This window comes from Hypanus sabinus, chromosome 10 (assembly GCF_030144855.1).
Source record: "Hypanus sabinus isolate sHypSab1 chromosome 10, sHypSab1.hap1, whole genome shotgun sequence".
In the NCBI taxonomy this organism is placed as follows: Eukaryota; Metazoa; Chordata; class Chondrichthyes; order Myliobatiformes; family Dasyatidae; genus Hypanus; species Hypanus sabinus.
Genome location: NC_082715.1, coordinates 37935848 through 37952084, shown reverse-complemented (window position 1 = coordinate 37952084; position 16237 = coordinate 37935848). Strand labels below are relative to the sequence as shown.

Genomic DNA, 16237 nt, shown 5'->3' with positions numbered 1-16237 from the left:
TTGTAAACAACTAGGGTCCCAGCACTGAGCTTTGCGGTACACCACTAGTCACTGCCTGCCATTCTGAAAAGGTCCTGTTTACTCCCACTCTTTGCTTCCTGTCTGCCAACCAATTCTCTATCCATATCAAAACCATACCCCCAATACCGGGTGCTTTAAGATTGTACACTAATCTCCTGTGTGGAACCTTGTCAAAAGCCTTTTGAAAATCTAAATATACATGAAGAGGATGTTTCCTATAGTGGGCAAGTCTAGGACTGGAGACCACTGCCTCAGAATAGGATGTCCCTTTAGAACAGAGATAAAGAGGAATTTAATTAGCTAGAGGGCGGTGAATTAGTGAGATTTATTGCCACAGAGAGCTATGGAACCAAGTAACTGGATATATTTGGAGAGGAGGTTCATAGGTTCTTGATTAGTAAGGGTATCAAAGGACATAGGTAGAAGACAGGAGAATGGATTGAAAGGGAAAATAAACTCACCATGATCAAATGGTGGAGATGGCTCAATGGGCGAATGGCATTTTCTGTTCTTGTGTTTTAAGGTGGATTATGGATTCAGAGAGTGATCAACTTGTGGAATGGATTCCCAAAAATGCACCAGAAGCAAAACCTTAGGATTATTTTATAAAGCATTTTGATTCTGAAGTGTCTCTCTGGAGGAATGCCATAATGGGCATTACCCTTCTTCGTCCATTCTTCCGGTAATTACACTATTAAACAGGAAAACTGTTGTGTATATTGCATAACTGTAGAAGATGTTGAAATATAAAATATAATGAAGTTGCCCTGATTAAACTTCATTATTTCTTCCTGTAGGAATGGTGAAAAGTAATCATTGAATATTGCTGATTGAGTCAAATTGACAGAATGGAACTCAGGCAAAGTGGCTTGGTCAATGGCCATGTTATACCACTTATCTGATTTTGCCCTTCATCTGAAAATAAAATTTAGGATAAGTGCATAGAAAAACAGAAAAGCTATTGGTGTCTATTGCCCCAAATATTGAAAGTTGAAATTAATTTTATTTTTGAGTGCTGTGAATGATTGATTGCTAATGTATTAATTGCATTTACAGTCAAATAAAACTTGAAACAGCTAAAAAGTAGGTCAGTGCTACATAACGTACAATGAACCACACCAATCTTAAACGCACACCCGAGGGAATAGTTGATTTATTTATGGATTTAATTCTATATTTTTACTGGCTCCTATCAGACATTTTACTCTTGTACTTAACACAAGTAATGGCTAACTGAGGCTTTTCATCAGGGAAACCATAAACCAAGGAGAACTGATTTAATGTTTTAATTTGGAAGAGTTACAATAACTCACTACTTTTTCTCCTCTGCAGATTTTTTAAAAGCTCTCAATTTTTATTTTGTCTATAGTGACGGCAAAAGTAACTGCAATAATTGAATCAAATGTCTGATTAAAAGAAAACATTATCTTAAATATGGCATGGGTTTCATTTATGGCAGACATTACATGATTGTCCATGTTGAGTTGGTTTGTCCTCTAGGTAAATGTGGCAGTGACATTAAACCAAAGAAAGAATGATCACATTCTGAAATTAATTTTCAGCATCCGCTGATTTTCTCGTTTGTGAGATGTCTTATCATCAAAGGTGGTCAAAGAAGTATTAGTACTAAAATGATATAACAACTGATTTTTGAAATGTTGAACTGAACTTGAGGTGTGGTATACTTCACTGCTTCTGAACTCCATTGTTTCAGGTAATATGACTTTGTTGAGAAGTAGAAGACAGCACATTGGCTGTTCTATTTGCTATAAATTGCTATGATTGCACATTGCACATTTAGATGGAGACATAACGTAAAGATTTTTACTACTCACGTATGTGAGGGATGTAAGAAATAAAGTCAATTCAATTCAATTTAGTTTAACTGTTTAATTTTCATTTAATTTAACTGTTCCACTTTGCTAAGAAGCGTTTACATCAACTGAAAGAATTTTCAGGTCTGAAAGTTTAGAAATGCAATATAATTTAAGACTAAAATCAAATTTTATATTATAATATGGAATGGGAAATGATTACCACCAAGCATAAATTTATAGACTGGAGGCTATCAGGGGCATTCTCTATCACTGTATGATGCTTGAAATCCCTTTTCATTCTTGTCTTGCATTTGTTCTCAATGTCACAGAAATAAACTATAAATTGACTAATTTTGTTGAAGTATTGGATTTTAGTAATAGATATTTCTCTTACATTCCTTTTTGTTTCACCAGTGCAATTTCACAGCTGGATGAAAGCCTGTTTATGAACTAAAAAATAGCTCAGTATTGTCCTCAGCAGATTCAGAAAAGTACCAGTAATGTATAAGTTAAGATAATTTTATGGTAAATGCATTGGGTCAAATTAAGAGTTTCTGTGTCATCGGCCCTGCTCAGTGGAAGACTTGTTATATCTCAATTAAATAAGCTTCAAAGAACCGTATTCAAATTAGTAGAACATCATTATATCACAGTCTTCAACAAGACACATTACCATGTGGATTCATGTCAAGAAAGGGTATTAGAGAATAGCATATTCACAAATTAAAATATTGTAAGTTGCAGAGTAAAGAAATAAGTATGCCTCTGACAGCTTATTATAATACAGAAACCGAACAATGCAGCACTTTCAATTATGGTGTCACAAACCAAATCCAATCCTTGTGATAAGACAAAGGTTTGTATCCATAATCCTTGATTCCACACCTCACATGTTTAGTCATGGTGCATTGCCCATCATATGCTTGACAAAGCTATACAAGAATAGAGGCATTGGTTTGGAAAAAATCATTACATGTTCATGCATTTCAATACATGTCTGTGCATTTAATAGGCAGTTTCAGTGCTGTATTACTGAATACTCAGTAAAAACGTAAACATTAATTTCCTAAATAAAGTGTGAATGCTAGCAATCTAAAATTTAAAAAATAAAGAAAATCAGCAGATTAGGCGATATATGTGAGATAAATAGTATTAACTTCAAATATTAATTAGATATTTTAGCAGACCTGGACCCGTTATACATGTAACAGGTTTTATCGAACAGAAAATCAGAAAAAATAGGAAGAAAGAGTCGAACAAAAGTATACTTATGTATAACATAGAGACCACGAAACATCGTATGACATACAGATACGCGATCAAGATGGCGCTGGCTCTGGCGTTTTGTGGACTGATATACTTCTGATCGCTGCAATCCATAGCCTGTAATTTCACTTTAGAAACATACTTTTGAACTGTCTAAACAAATGAGTGTTTTTACCATCTCCCAAAGGATGCAGTAAACTTGACTCCTAGGAATGCAGGTACAGCAGCTTGATGCTAACAAAGGTTGCTGGAAGAGAGGGCACCGAGCGGACATCAAGCCAGATTAAAGTGCCAAGATAGAAGAGCTGAAAGTGAACCAGAGTTCAGCCCCACTACATCATGCCAGCAAGAATACCACACCTGAGCCCATCCCATTTACTTGCGTTTGACCACACTCTCTCACTTCTCACTACTACTGTTGAGCAGGACGTGCAAAAATCTTGGCTCCCATTTTACCAGGCTCAGGATCAGTTCCTACAACCATCGGGCACCTGGACCAGTGTGGATGGCTTCACAGCCTGTAGACTTACTTCAGGACTCTGCCTCTCATGTATGGCTTTTCATGGATTCTATTGTATTTCTTGGTTTTCCTGTTGCAGCCTGCAAGAAAATGAATCTCAAGGTTGTATATGGTATAATGTACTTTGATGATAAATTACTTTGAATATTGAAAAAAAACAAAGGGTGTAGTGGGAAGCATAATGAACAAGTTTATCAATAACCTAAATCTTTACCATTATCAGTAGAAATTGGAATCCTGGTTGTGAAAAGAAAGCATTAACCCTGCTGTAATACTGCAAAGTATGCCACCGAGGGAAAATGTATGGAGCAGAGAAATAGGGGCAGAGAATGTGCTTGAGTGAAGAAGAAGGTAGAGAGGAACTGTTGAATGTGGAAATTGGTGTTGACACTGTAAAGTGATTGAATAACCAAAATGAAAAGGGTACACCAAGGATCAGGAAGCTAGAAATAAACATTGGGACAATAATATGGAGAGACATGTCAAGGAGAGCTTCTGCAAGGTAGAGGTTGCTTCAACAAGCACTCCCATCATTTCTCTTGCCACCAGTTTAAAGGTAATATTGAGGTTAGATCTGGGATAATGGAATCCGGTGAAATTTATGAGGTAGATAACCAATAGAATAAATTAGACAGCTAATGTGATGTTAAGTTTCTTAACTTCACTCGCCTCAACTCTGAATTGATTCCATAACCAATGGACTCAGTTTCAAGGACTCTACAACTCATGTCCTCCATATTATTTATTTATTTATTTTTTATTTGCATAGTTTGTCTTTTTTTGTACATTGGTTGTTCATCAGTCTCTGTGTAGTTTTCATTGTTTCTATAGTATTTCCCTGTTCTACTGTAATTTTTTAAAATTTATTCCTTTATGGGATGTAGGTGTCACCAGCTAAACCAGCATTTATTGCTCATCCCTAGTTGCTCTTGAGAAGGTGGTGATGAGCTGCCTTCTTGAACCGCTGCAGTTCCTGTGATATAGTCAGGATGGTGAGTGACTTAGAAGGGGATTTCCAAGTGGTGGTGCTCCCGGGTACCTGCTGTTCTCATCCTTCTAGCGGGTAGTGGCCGTGGGTCTGGAAGGTGCTGCCTTAGGAACTTTGGTGTGTTGTTGCAGTGCATCTTGTAGACAGTACACACTGCTGCAACTGTTTGTCAATGATAGAGGGATTGGTTGCTTGTGGAAGGGGTACCAATCAAGTGGGCTGCCTTGAATTGGATGGCATCAAGCTTCTTGAGTGTTGATGGAGCTGAATTCATCCAAGCAAGTTGCAAGTATTCCATTACAATCCTGACCTGAGTCTCGTGCTGAGAAAATTAATCTGAAGATAGTGTATGTTGATATATATGCATTTTGATGATAAATTTACTTCCAATTTGAACTTTCGAGAAACTGGAGCAGGAGAATTTAAAGGAAGGGTTTCAGATGGACTGAGAATTTTGAAGCTGGAACAATAAATCTGTTGGGGCAGGGTAAGGTTCCTGGTCAGAAAAGTGTGTGCAAAATCCAAGGAAACTGACAAGATTTTCACAAATTCTATATTCATCGAATTGCAAGCATTAAATGGAAGATTAACTGAAAAGCATTTTGTGTCAGTCTTCACTGTGGAAGATAAAAGCAGCATTGCAGAAATTTGAGAATACCGAAGTGTGTGTAGTTGCTATTACTAGGGAGAAGCTGAAAGTCACCTGGACCAGATAGATTACACCCCAGGTTTCTGAAAGAGGTGACTGTAGAGATTTGGAGGCATTAGTATTGATCTTTCAAGAATCATTAGATTCTGGATTGGTTTTGGAGGACTGGTAGATCACAAATGTCATTCCACTCTTTAAGAAGAAAGGGAGCAGACCCAATGGCCTAATTCTGCTCCTATGCGTTATGATCCTATGATCTTATAAATGTATAAAAAGCTGAACCCCATGCTAGAGTTTGACTGCATGATAGAAATATGGCAATCAATGAAAATGCATTGAGGGCTGGATTGAAGTAATGTGAAGATGAAGTGCAATTGTGTGGGGCATTTTTATCCAGAGGTTGTTGAGGCCTTGATGCCTAAGGGAAAGCATATTTTTATTAAGTATAAATCGAAAGATGCAAAGAAGCAAATGTTTGAAAAGAGACTAAAAGTATTCCTACCAAAAAAACATTTCAAATGAAAATGGAGTGAATGAAACATTAACATAGAAGCAAAAAGCAGTCTATAAAATCTGAAATAAAATCTTCATTGATCTTTTCTTTCTTATGTTACTTAATTCAGAGAAAGATTTAACTTAAGAAAAAAGCTGAAAATTAAAGCTTGTTGCTTTGAGTATTCCTTGATTTGTGCTGTACCCCCTTGTTATTTCCTCTTCAATATGTTTCTGCAGCTGGCTAATTTGAAAGTCAAGCCCAAATACTATATTGGTCTTTAAATTGTGTTATGAGTTGGAGAAAGTTACTTGGGAGATAGATGTGTCTCACAAAAAAATTCTTTTCTTCCAGATACTATCACTACTTGTACAGCTATTACTTGCCAGCCAGTCTTCACAACATGATAGACCAGATGACGAACTGTGAAGATATCCTAATGAACTTTCTGGTTTCGGCCATCACCAAACTTCCTCCAATTAAAGTCACACAGAAAAAACAGTATAAGGAAACAATGATGCAGCAGGTATGCATAAAATGGTGATCAAATGTCTCACCATTTATTCAAGTTCTATTTAATTAAAAATGAAAACATTGATGTACCACTGCAAAATTAAATAAGGTTTAAATTAATTTTCATGACATTGAATTCCAGAACCTTATGAGTGATATGGATAACATTTCACATAACAGATAGCTGTCCCATCATATATCAAAACTCAGTGATTTGTGTAATGTTATAGTCTTAAAGAGGATGCTCCCAAAACTGAATTTGTGATGACTTAAACTATAATTACATTGTATATATTAGATGAAATTTACCAAAATGCAGTTTTTTTTGCAAAGGTCAATTTGCTAAATAGAAAATAGATAGATTGATTACAAAAATTATCTTTTGCTATCTGCTGCAGTATGTCCCAGTAATTTGTGTGACTTATGAATGTGAATTGCAAATCAACATTTTAATGCAAACTTATTTGATTTAGAATCTGAGAATATTAGAAAAAATGCTGTGTTGAATTTTATACTATCATAAAATTATTGAAATGGGCATAAATTTTAGACCATAAGACATAGGAGCAAAATCAGGCCATTCAGTCCATCAAGTCTGCTCTATCATGGCTAATTTATTATCCCTCTCAACCCATTCTCTTGCCATCTCCCTGTAACCTTTGACACTCTAATTAATTAAAAACCTATCAACCTCCACCTTAAATATACCTAAAGACTTGGCCTGCATAACTGTCTGTGGCAATGAATTCTACAGCTTCACCAGAGAAATTCCTCCTCATCTCTGGTCTAAATGGACGTCCCTCAATTCTGAGGTTGTACCCTTTAGTCTTTGGCTTCCCCCCACTACAGGGAACATCCTCTCCATGTCCACTCTGTCTTGGCCTTTTAAATATTCAATATGTCTCAATGACATTCCCCTTCAATTTTTCAGAATTCTAGTGAGTACAGGCCTAGAGCCTTCAAATGCTCCTCATATGTTAACCCTTTTATTCCCAAAATTATTTTCATGTACTTATTAGGCAACCAATCATGACATGAGAGCAGTTGATGATCTTCCAGATTTTTGAGATTTCTATCTTGCTGCTGCTCCTTTCACACACCTATTTATTCTTGCTAGGCCTAGAATAAGTCTTTCCTCCACTCTCCAGGCATAAGGTTTCCTCCAGATATAAATATTAATACTCTACTCTCTTTAGAGTAAGATGAATGCTATTCTCTTTAGAGTTAGAGTTAGATTGATGGCCACCTATTTAAATTCTGCTTCCCATTCCCACTCTGACATGTCAATCCATGGCCTCCTCCATGCCAAGATAAGGCCACACTCGGGCTGGAGGAACAACATTTTATATTCTGTCTGGGTAGTCTCCAAACTGATGCCATAAGCATCCTTTTCTCAAACTTCCTATAATGCCCCCCACCTCTCCTTCACCATTCCCCATTCCCGTTTCACTCTCTCACCTTATCTCCTTACCTGCCCATCACCTCCCTCTGGTGCTCCTCTCCTTTCCCTTTCTTCTATGGCCTTCTGTCCTCTCCAAAGAAACTCCTCCTTCTGCAACCCTTTAGCTCTTTCACCAATCAACTTCCCAGCTCTTTACTTCACCCTCCCAGTTTCACCTATCACCTACTGCCTTGTATTTCTTCATCCCCTCCCTCCACCTTCTTACTCTGACTTCTCATCTTTTTTCTCCAGTCCTGATGAAGGTTATCAACCGTTTACTCTTTTCCATAGATGCTGCCTGGCCTGCTGAGTTCCTCCAAGCAGTGTGTGCTGCTTGGATTTCCAGCACCTACATATTTTTTCTTGTTTGTGCTTGGACTCCTACAGATGTCCCACGGGTTCACAGATATACTTTCCTCTCTCATCCATCCACACTGCATTTCTCTTCTTCTTTCATTTGGTTCCTGTACCAACCCAGTTACAATGGTGCTCTGTTTCTGTTATCTCTTGTGGCATGATAGTGCATCACCAGTGACCCAGGTTCAATCCAGGCCTCTAGTGCTCTCTGTGTGCAATTTGCATGTTTTCCCTGTGACTGCATTGCTCGCCCTTGGGCGCTGCATATCCCAGAGACGTGCAAATTAATGTGATGTTTTAAGTTCCCCTGAATGTATCGGTGAGTGGTAGAATCTGGGGCAAGTCGTGGAAATGTCAGGAGTATAACAGTGCAAAATTAATTTTAAGATGAGTGCTTGGTGTCAGATCAAGTCAAGTCACTTTTTATAGCAATTTCGACCATAACTGCTGGTACGGTACACAGTAAAAATGAGACAATGTTTTTCAGGACCATGGTGCTACATGAAACAATACAAAAACTACACTGAACTACGTAAAAACAACACAGAAAAAAAAAGACTACACTAGACTACAGACCCACCCAGGAGTGCATAAAGTGTACAAAACAAGACAATAGGCATAGCAGAGGGCAGTAAGTTGGTGTCAGTCAGGGCTTTGGGTATTGAGGAGTCTGAATGCTTGTGCCTTTTCCCAGATGGCAGGAGGGAGAAGAGTTTGTATGAGGGGTGCGTGGGGTCCTTCATAATCTGTATGCTTTGTGGATGCAGTGTGTAGTGTAAATGTCTGTAATGGCAGGAAGAGAGACCCCGATGATCTTCTCAGCTGACCTCACTATCCGCTGCAGGGTCTTGCGATCTGAGATGGTGCAATTTCTGAACCAGGCAGTGATGCAGCTGCTCAGGATGCTCTCAATACAACCCCTGTAGAATGTGATGAGGATGGGGAGGTGGGAGATGGACTTTCCTCAGCCTTTGCAGAAAGTAGAGACGCTGCTGGGCTTTCTTTGCTATGGAGCTGGTATTGAGGGACCAGGTGAGAGTCTCCGCCAGGTGAACACCAAGAAATTTGGTGCTCTTAATGATCTCTGTCTCGAGGAGCCGTCGATGTTCAATGGGGAGTGGTTGCTCCATGCCCTCCTGAAGTCAACAACCATCTCTTTTGTTTTGTTCACATTCAGAGACACATTGTTGGCTCTGCACCAGTCTGTTAGCCGCCACACCTCCTCTCTGTATGCTGACTCATTGTTCTTGCTGATGAGACCCACCACGGTCGTGTCATCGGCGAACTTGATGATGTGGTTCAAGCTGTGTGTTGCAGCACAGTCATGGGTCATCAGAATGAACAGCAGTGGACTGAGCACACAGCCCAGGGGGGGCTCCCGTGCTCAGTGTGATGGTGTTGGAGATGCTGCCTCTGATCCAGACTGACTGAGGTCTCCCAGTCAGGAAGTCTAGAATCCAGTTGCAGAGGGAGGTGTTCAGGCCCAGTAGACTCAGCTTTCCAATCAGTTTCTGAGGGATGATTGTGTTGAATGCTGAACTGAAGTCTATGAACAGCATTCGAATGTATGTGTCTTTTTTGTCCAGGTGGGTTAGGGCCTGGTGGAGGGTGTTGGCAATGGCGTCATCTGTTGAATGATTGGGACAGTACACAAACTGCAGGGGGGTCCAGTGAGGGGGGCAGCAGGGTTTTGATATGCCTCATGACGAACCTCTCGAAACACTTCATGATGATGGATGTGAGTGCAACGGGACAGGAGTCATTTAGGCATGACACTGAAGACTTCTTCAGCACGGGGACAATGGTGACGGCCTTCAAGCACGTTGGAATGATGGCACTGCTCAGGGAGATGTTGAAGATATCATTGAGAACATCTGCTAGCTGGTTTGTACATCCTCCAAGCACTCTACCAGGAATATTGTCTGGTTCAGTGGCCTTCCGTGGGTTGACCCTGCACAGGGTTCTTCTCACATCGGCCACAATGAGACACAGCACCTGGTCATTTGTGGGAGGGGTGGACTTCCTCGCCGCCACATCATTTTCCACCTCAAAACAAGCGTAGAAGTTGTTCAGGGCATCTGGAACGGAGGCATCACCCGCACAGTCAGGTGATGTTGTCCTGTAGTTGGTGATGTGCTGAATGTCCTTCCACATGCGCTGTGTGTCGCTGCTGTCCTGGAGGTGGCTGTGGATTCGCTGGGCCTGTGCACGCTTTGCCTCTCTGATGGCCCGGGACAGTTTGGCCCTTGCTGTTGTTAGGGCTGCCTTGTCGCCTGCTCCGAAGGCGGAGTCACGGGTCCTCAGCAGCACATGCACCTCCGCTGTCATCCATGGCTTCTGGTTAGCGCGTGTAGTGATTGTTTTAGACACAGTGATGTTATCGATGCACTTGCTGATGTAGCTAGTCACTAATGCCATGTACTCCTCCAGGTTGCAGCCTCCCTGAACATGTGCCAGTCAGTGTGCTCAAAGCAGTCTTGAAGAGCAGAGATGGCTCCTCTCTGCCAAATGTGGATTTGGTAGACTGTAGAGCTTGTTCCTGTGCTGTATGGCTCATGCTGCCGCTTGCGCTATTCCAGAATCATCCCATTGTATGGGAATTCCATTGAGAAGATATTTGCAGATCAGGAGAAAGGCCAAGGAGATCCCATCATGGAATTTTTCTGTGGAAGCCACAAAAGATCCAGTGCAACAACAGTGAAGGAGGAATGCTGTCAGTGGACAGGGCAGTGAATGAGTTCAAGTGTAATATTGACCTTTGCCTTACTCATGAGAAAAATCATCTTAATTTACTGGTGCCTGTGGCATACGTGAGTTATGCTTTCATTCAGGCTAATGGAGAAAAATCAATATTGAATTATCCAACATTTATTATCTTCAATTTCATTCCTACAAAATTTGATTTTCATTTGTGCAGGTTAATAATATTTTTTTAATTAAACTCCATTCTATCTGTTAAAAATAGAATAAGCATCCATTTAAAATGTGCTAGATTGTGTTAATTTGGATAATTAAATCACATAACAGGCTGAGTGGGAGAAGGGTTGCTGGGTGACTTAAAGAGATTGTAGATTGTGTTGGTATATTCTTGAATACTATAAGCACAACAATTAGCAATGTATGAGAAATTTCGAGCACTTTCAAGAATCTGAGGTAAGTTTTTCTTCATTCACAGTGAATTTTGTTCTCATCGTAAATCACTAGATCTTTGTGTTGCTGAACAACAGAATAGCTTCTACAGGATGTTGATCATGAGGGATTATACTATAATAATGCCATTGAATATCAGTAAGGGATTGTTCTTCTCTTCTCTGAACATTGCCTGACAGTACTACTTGTCTGGGGCTTGGTCCTGAACTGTAACCATCTGTTCATGCTGTTGCATTTAGTGCTGAATGTTGAGTCATTGTCAGCAAACAGCTACAATTCTGAACTTGTGGTGGAGGAAGGTCATTGATAAAGCATCTGGAGATATTTTTGATGTACCAGTACTGACCTTAATTGGACTTTGAAATTTTCTGTTTCATAGAAGTTGGGCTTGCACCTGCTCTGCAGTTATGATCTTACAAAACAGATGCAGGGCAAAGCTTCCTCCATCTCATCTATATAAAGTACTTCAGTGCACACTTGGGAACAGCATTCCCTCCTGAAAGATATTGGTGATATCTTTCATTGTTGCCCAAACCAACCATTCTTCACCCAGTATGAGCTTAGTTTTCAGAGATGGTTTTATGATGATACACATGCTGAGAGATGAATTCGGACTACTCAAGCTTATTTCACAGAAGTGCCAAAACCATGCTGGAGCTTGATTAGCTTGTACACTTTGGCCATATATTTCAGTATTTTGTTTGCTTTGGAGCCACTTTGCAGGCAGAGGAACAAATTGGGCATTGAATTTATTATGATTGTCCCCTGTGTTTCTTCCAACCAATAGTGATAATGAACAGTGAAATTGTAAGGGAATGTAAGCAGTGTGATATTGAAAAGTAAGAAATCTCTGCTTCTTCTGTTTGTTTGCAGTTACATTCAGAGTGCCATCACTGAGGCACTCACACGATAATGAGATGTGAACGGCTGGATGAACTTCCCATGCTGACCTGATTCCGCTTGAAATTAGTTGAATGTTTTAAATGGTTAAGAGTTTATTCAAAGGTCCTAAACAATTGGCATTTTAATTTGTCAATATGTATTTTTGTAATTGACTCCTCTTTAGCAGCAAGCAGTTTGTACCATTGCAACACACACAAAATGTTGATGGTACTCAGCAGGTCAAGCAGAATCTATGGAAATGAATAAACAGTCAGTGTTTCAGACCGAGACTATTGTTCAGGACTGGAAAGGAAATGGGAAGATGCCAGAATGGAAAGATGGGGGGAGAGGGTTGGGAGAATAGCTAGAAGGTGATAGGTGAGGAGAGTGGACCATAGGAGAAAGGGAAGGAGGAGGGGTCACAGGGGTAGGTGATTGGCAGATGAAAAATGTTAAGAGGCCAGAGAGATGAACTGAAGAAGGGGGGGGGAAGTTAGGATTTTTTTTACCAGAAGGAGAAATTGATATTCATGTCATCAGGTTAGAGGCTACCCAGATGGAATAGAAGGTAACACACAAAATGCTGGTGGAACACAGCAGGCCAGGCAGCATCTATAGGAAGAAGCACTGTCAACGTTTCGGGACGAGATGCTTTGTCAGGACTAACTGAAAGAAAAGATAGTAAGAGATTTGAAAGTAGGAGGGGGAGGGGAAAATGCAAAATGATAGGGGAAGACCAGAGGGGGTGGGGTGAAGCTGAGAGCCGGGAAGGTGATTGGCAAAAGGGATACAGAGTTGGAGAAGGGAAAGGATCATGGGACGGGAGGCCTAGGGAGAAAGAAAGGGGGAGGGGAGCACCAGAGGGAGATGGAGAACAGGCAGAGTGATGGGCAGAAAGAGAACAAAAAGGTGAGGGGGAAAAGTAAATAAATCAGGGATGGGGTAAGAAGGGGAGGAGGGGCATTAACAGAGAAGTCAATGTTCATGCCATCAGGTTGGAGGCTGCCCAGACGGAATATAAGGTGTTGTTCCTCCAACCTGAGTGTGGCTTCATCTTGACAGTAGAGAAGGCCATGGATAGACATATCAGAGTGGGAATGGGACATGGAATTAAAATGCGTGGCTACTGGGAGATCCTGCTTTCTCTGGCGGACAGAGAGTAGGTGTTCAGCTAAACTGTCTCCCAGTCTGCGTCAGGTCTCACCAATATATAAAAGGCCACACCGGGAGCACCGGATGCAGTATACCACACCAGCCGACACAGGTGAAGTGTCGCCTCACCTGGAAGGACTGTCTGGGGCCCTGAATGGTGGTGAGGGAAAAAGTGTAAGGGCAGGTGTAGCACTTGTTCTGCTTACAAGGATAAGTGCCAGGATGGAGATCGGTGGGAAAGGATGGGGGGGACGAATGGCCAAGGGAGTCATGTAGGGAGTAATCCCTGTGGAAAGCAGAAAGGGGGGAGGAAAAGATGTGCTTAGTAGTGAGATCCCATTGGAGGTGGCGGAAGTTACAGAGAATTATACGTTGGACCTGGAGGCTGGTGGGGTTGTGGGTGAGGACAAGGGGAACTCTATCCCGGGTGGGGTGGCGGGAGGATGGGGTGAGGGCAGACGTGCGGGAACTGGGAGAGATACGTTTGAGAGCAGAGTTGATGGCAGAAGGGGAGCTACTTTGTTTAAAAAAGGAAGACATCTCCTTCGTCCTGGAATGAAAAGACTCATCCTGAGAGCAGATGTGGTGGAGACAGAGGAATTGCGAAAAGGGGATGGCATTTTTGCAAGAGACAGGGTGGGAAGAGGAATAGTCCAAGTAGCTGTGAGAGACAGTGGGCTTATAGTAGATATCAGTAGATAAGCCATCTCCAGAGATGGAGACAAAAAGATCAAGAAAGGGGAGGGAGGTGTTGGAAATGGACCAGGTAAATTTGAGGGCAGGGTGAAAGTTGGAGGCAAAGTTAATGAAGTCAACGAGCTCAGCATGCGTGCAGGAAGCAGCGCCAATGCAGTCATCGATGTAGCGAAGGAAAAGAGGGGGACGGATACCCGTATGGGCTTGGAACATGGACTGTTCCACAAAGCCAACAAAAAGGCAAGCATAGCTGGGACCCATGCAGGTGTCCATAGCTACACCTTTGGTTTGGAGGAAGTGAGAGGGGCCAAAGGAGAAATTATTAAGAGTAAGGACTAATTCCACTAGATGGAGGAGAGTGGTGATAGAGGGGAATTGGTTATGTCTGGAATCCAAAAAGAAGCAGAAAGCTTTGAGACCTTCCCGGTGGGGCATAGAGGTATATAGGGACTGGACATCCATAAGGCGGTGGGGGCCAGGGAACTTAAAATCATTGAAAAAATTCAAAGCGTAAGAAGTGTCACGAACATAAGGTGTTGCTTCTCCACCCTGAGGTTGACTTCATCATGGTATGTGTCAGAACGGGAAGGAAAATCAGAATTAACATGTTTGACCACTGGGAGGTTCTGCTTTTGGCAGAAGGAGCAGAGGTGCTTGATGAAGCAGTCCCCTGAATTACAGCAGGTCTCACCAATGTAGAGGAGGCCAGATCGGGAGCACCGGTCACAATAGACAACGCCAGCAGATTCATAGGTGAAGTGTTGCCTCACCTGGAAGGACTGTTTAGGGCCCTGTATGGAGGTGAGTGAGGGGGTAAATGGACAAGTGTAGCAATTTGGCGACTTGCGGGGATGAGTGCCGGGAGGGAGATTAGTTGAAGGGTTGAATGGACAAGGGAATCATAAAGGGAGCGATCTCTGCAGAAAGCAGAGAGAGAGGGTCCTAAAGATATGCTTGGCAGTAGGATCCCTTTGGAGATGGCAGAAGTTGCAGAGAATGACATGTTGAATGTTGTGGCTCATAGGGAGGTAGGTAAGGACAAGAGGAACTCTATCATTGTTCAGGTGGTGGGAAGATGGAGTGAGTGCTGATGTTCAGGAAATGGAGGAGATGAAAGTGAGGGCAGTATCAATGGTGGCATTTACTCAATAAATGTGGTTTCTTATGATCTGCATGGATGAAAACTGGATTCTCTTGAATACTTTCAAGTTTGTCAACAACATAAAGTTAATTGCCTGTTGGTAACCAGAGAGAACCTAAAACTATTAAGATGCTTGAACCAGACTTGTGCTTTGTTGGAGCATGGTCCTCATATTACCAATGTTGGAAGGTATCCTGCTATTTCAGGAAGAGGAGAAATTCAGCATAGGGACCACAGCACAGGCTAGCTGTAGCAAGTTGAACAATACGGTGTATCGAGTTGAGGGGGGAAAGGGATAGGCATTGTGCAGGAACACTAAAGGTTACTGTATTCAGAAGATTGAAAATCGTTGCTTCCATAAACTTGTAAAATAACCAACAAACCAGATGCCAGTGATCTCAGCTAACTAGATCTCTGCTATACACATCCAGTGGGCAAGTTCACACTTAAGCAGACATTTAAACTAATTTCTATAGCTTATTAAAGTTATCTGCTTAATCAAGAACGAGCATGGGAAGTATATAAAAAATGATATGATCACTGCCCCATTTCCGCTGAGAGTTGATAGAATCCATGTACACATGAACATTCCATATAGAAAGGAAATGAATTTAAACCAAGAGCAGAAATTATATGTATCATTGTCTTTATGACATAATGTTCATATGATTCAGTATCTATATAATTTTTAGAGTGCAAACAATTCAAAACTATTTGTCATTTTTTCACACTATGAGTTGGACCCTTAAAATGTTTATTGTATTGCTGTATTTGAACCAGGAGCAGTATCGGTTCTAATTTGGAGGATTATGCTGTGTGTAGAAGAATAGAAAAGAAGAAAAAGACAGAGATTAATCATTTTGGGTCAGAAGCCATCCAATTTTTTTCAGTTGGAGAATCATTATTTTAGTTAGTTAACGCGTTAGCTTGGGATGTGCCCATTGTGCACAATGGGTTATGTATGCAATGCCTTCAATCGTTCATTGGCCATTTCCCAGCACCAGAACATTGACAGACCCATAATGACCTTACTGCAGTACAAATTATAGCAGTGATCAGTACCAGATTTTGACAATTCTGCTAATCTTTCTATTTCTGATGTTACCCTACTTACGACGACGCCTTCCATCAAGCTGCAGTTTGTAATATAT

General features: G+C 41.1%; 1 protein-coding gene across 1 annotated transcript in view; it reads left to right on the top strand.

The window, feature by feature from the left end:
• LOC132400593 (exostosin-1-like) overlaps positions 1–16237 on the top strand; it is a 450728-nt gene that overhangs the window by 402099 nt on the left and 32392 nt on the right. Inside the window, exon 11 of the mRNA XM_059981686.1 lies at positions 6109–6280. Coding sequence (XP_059837669.1) covers positions 6109–6280 — 172 coding nt within the window. The remainder of the gene's footprint in view (positions 1–6108; positions 6281–16237) is intronic.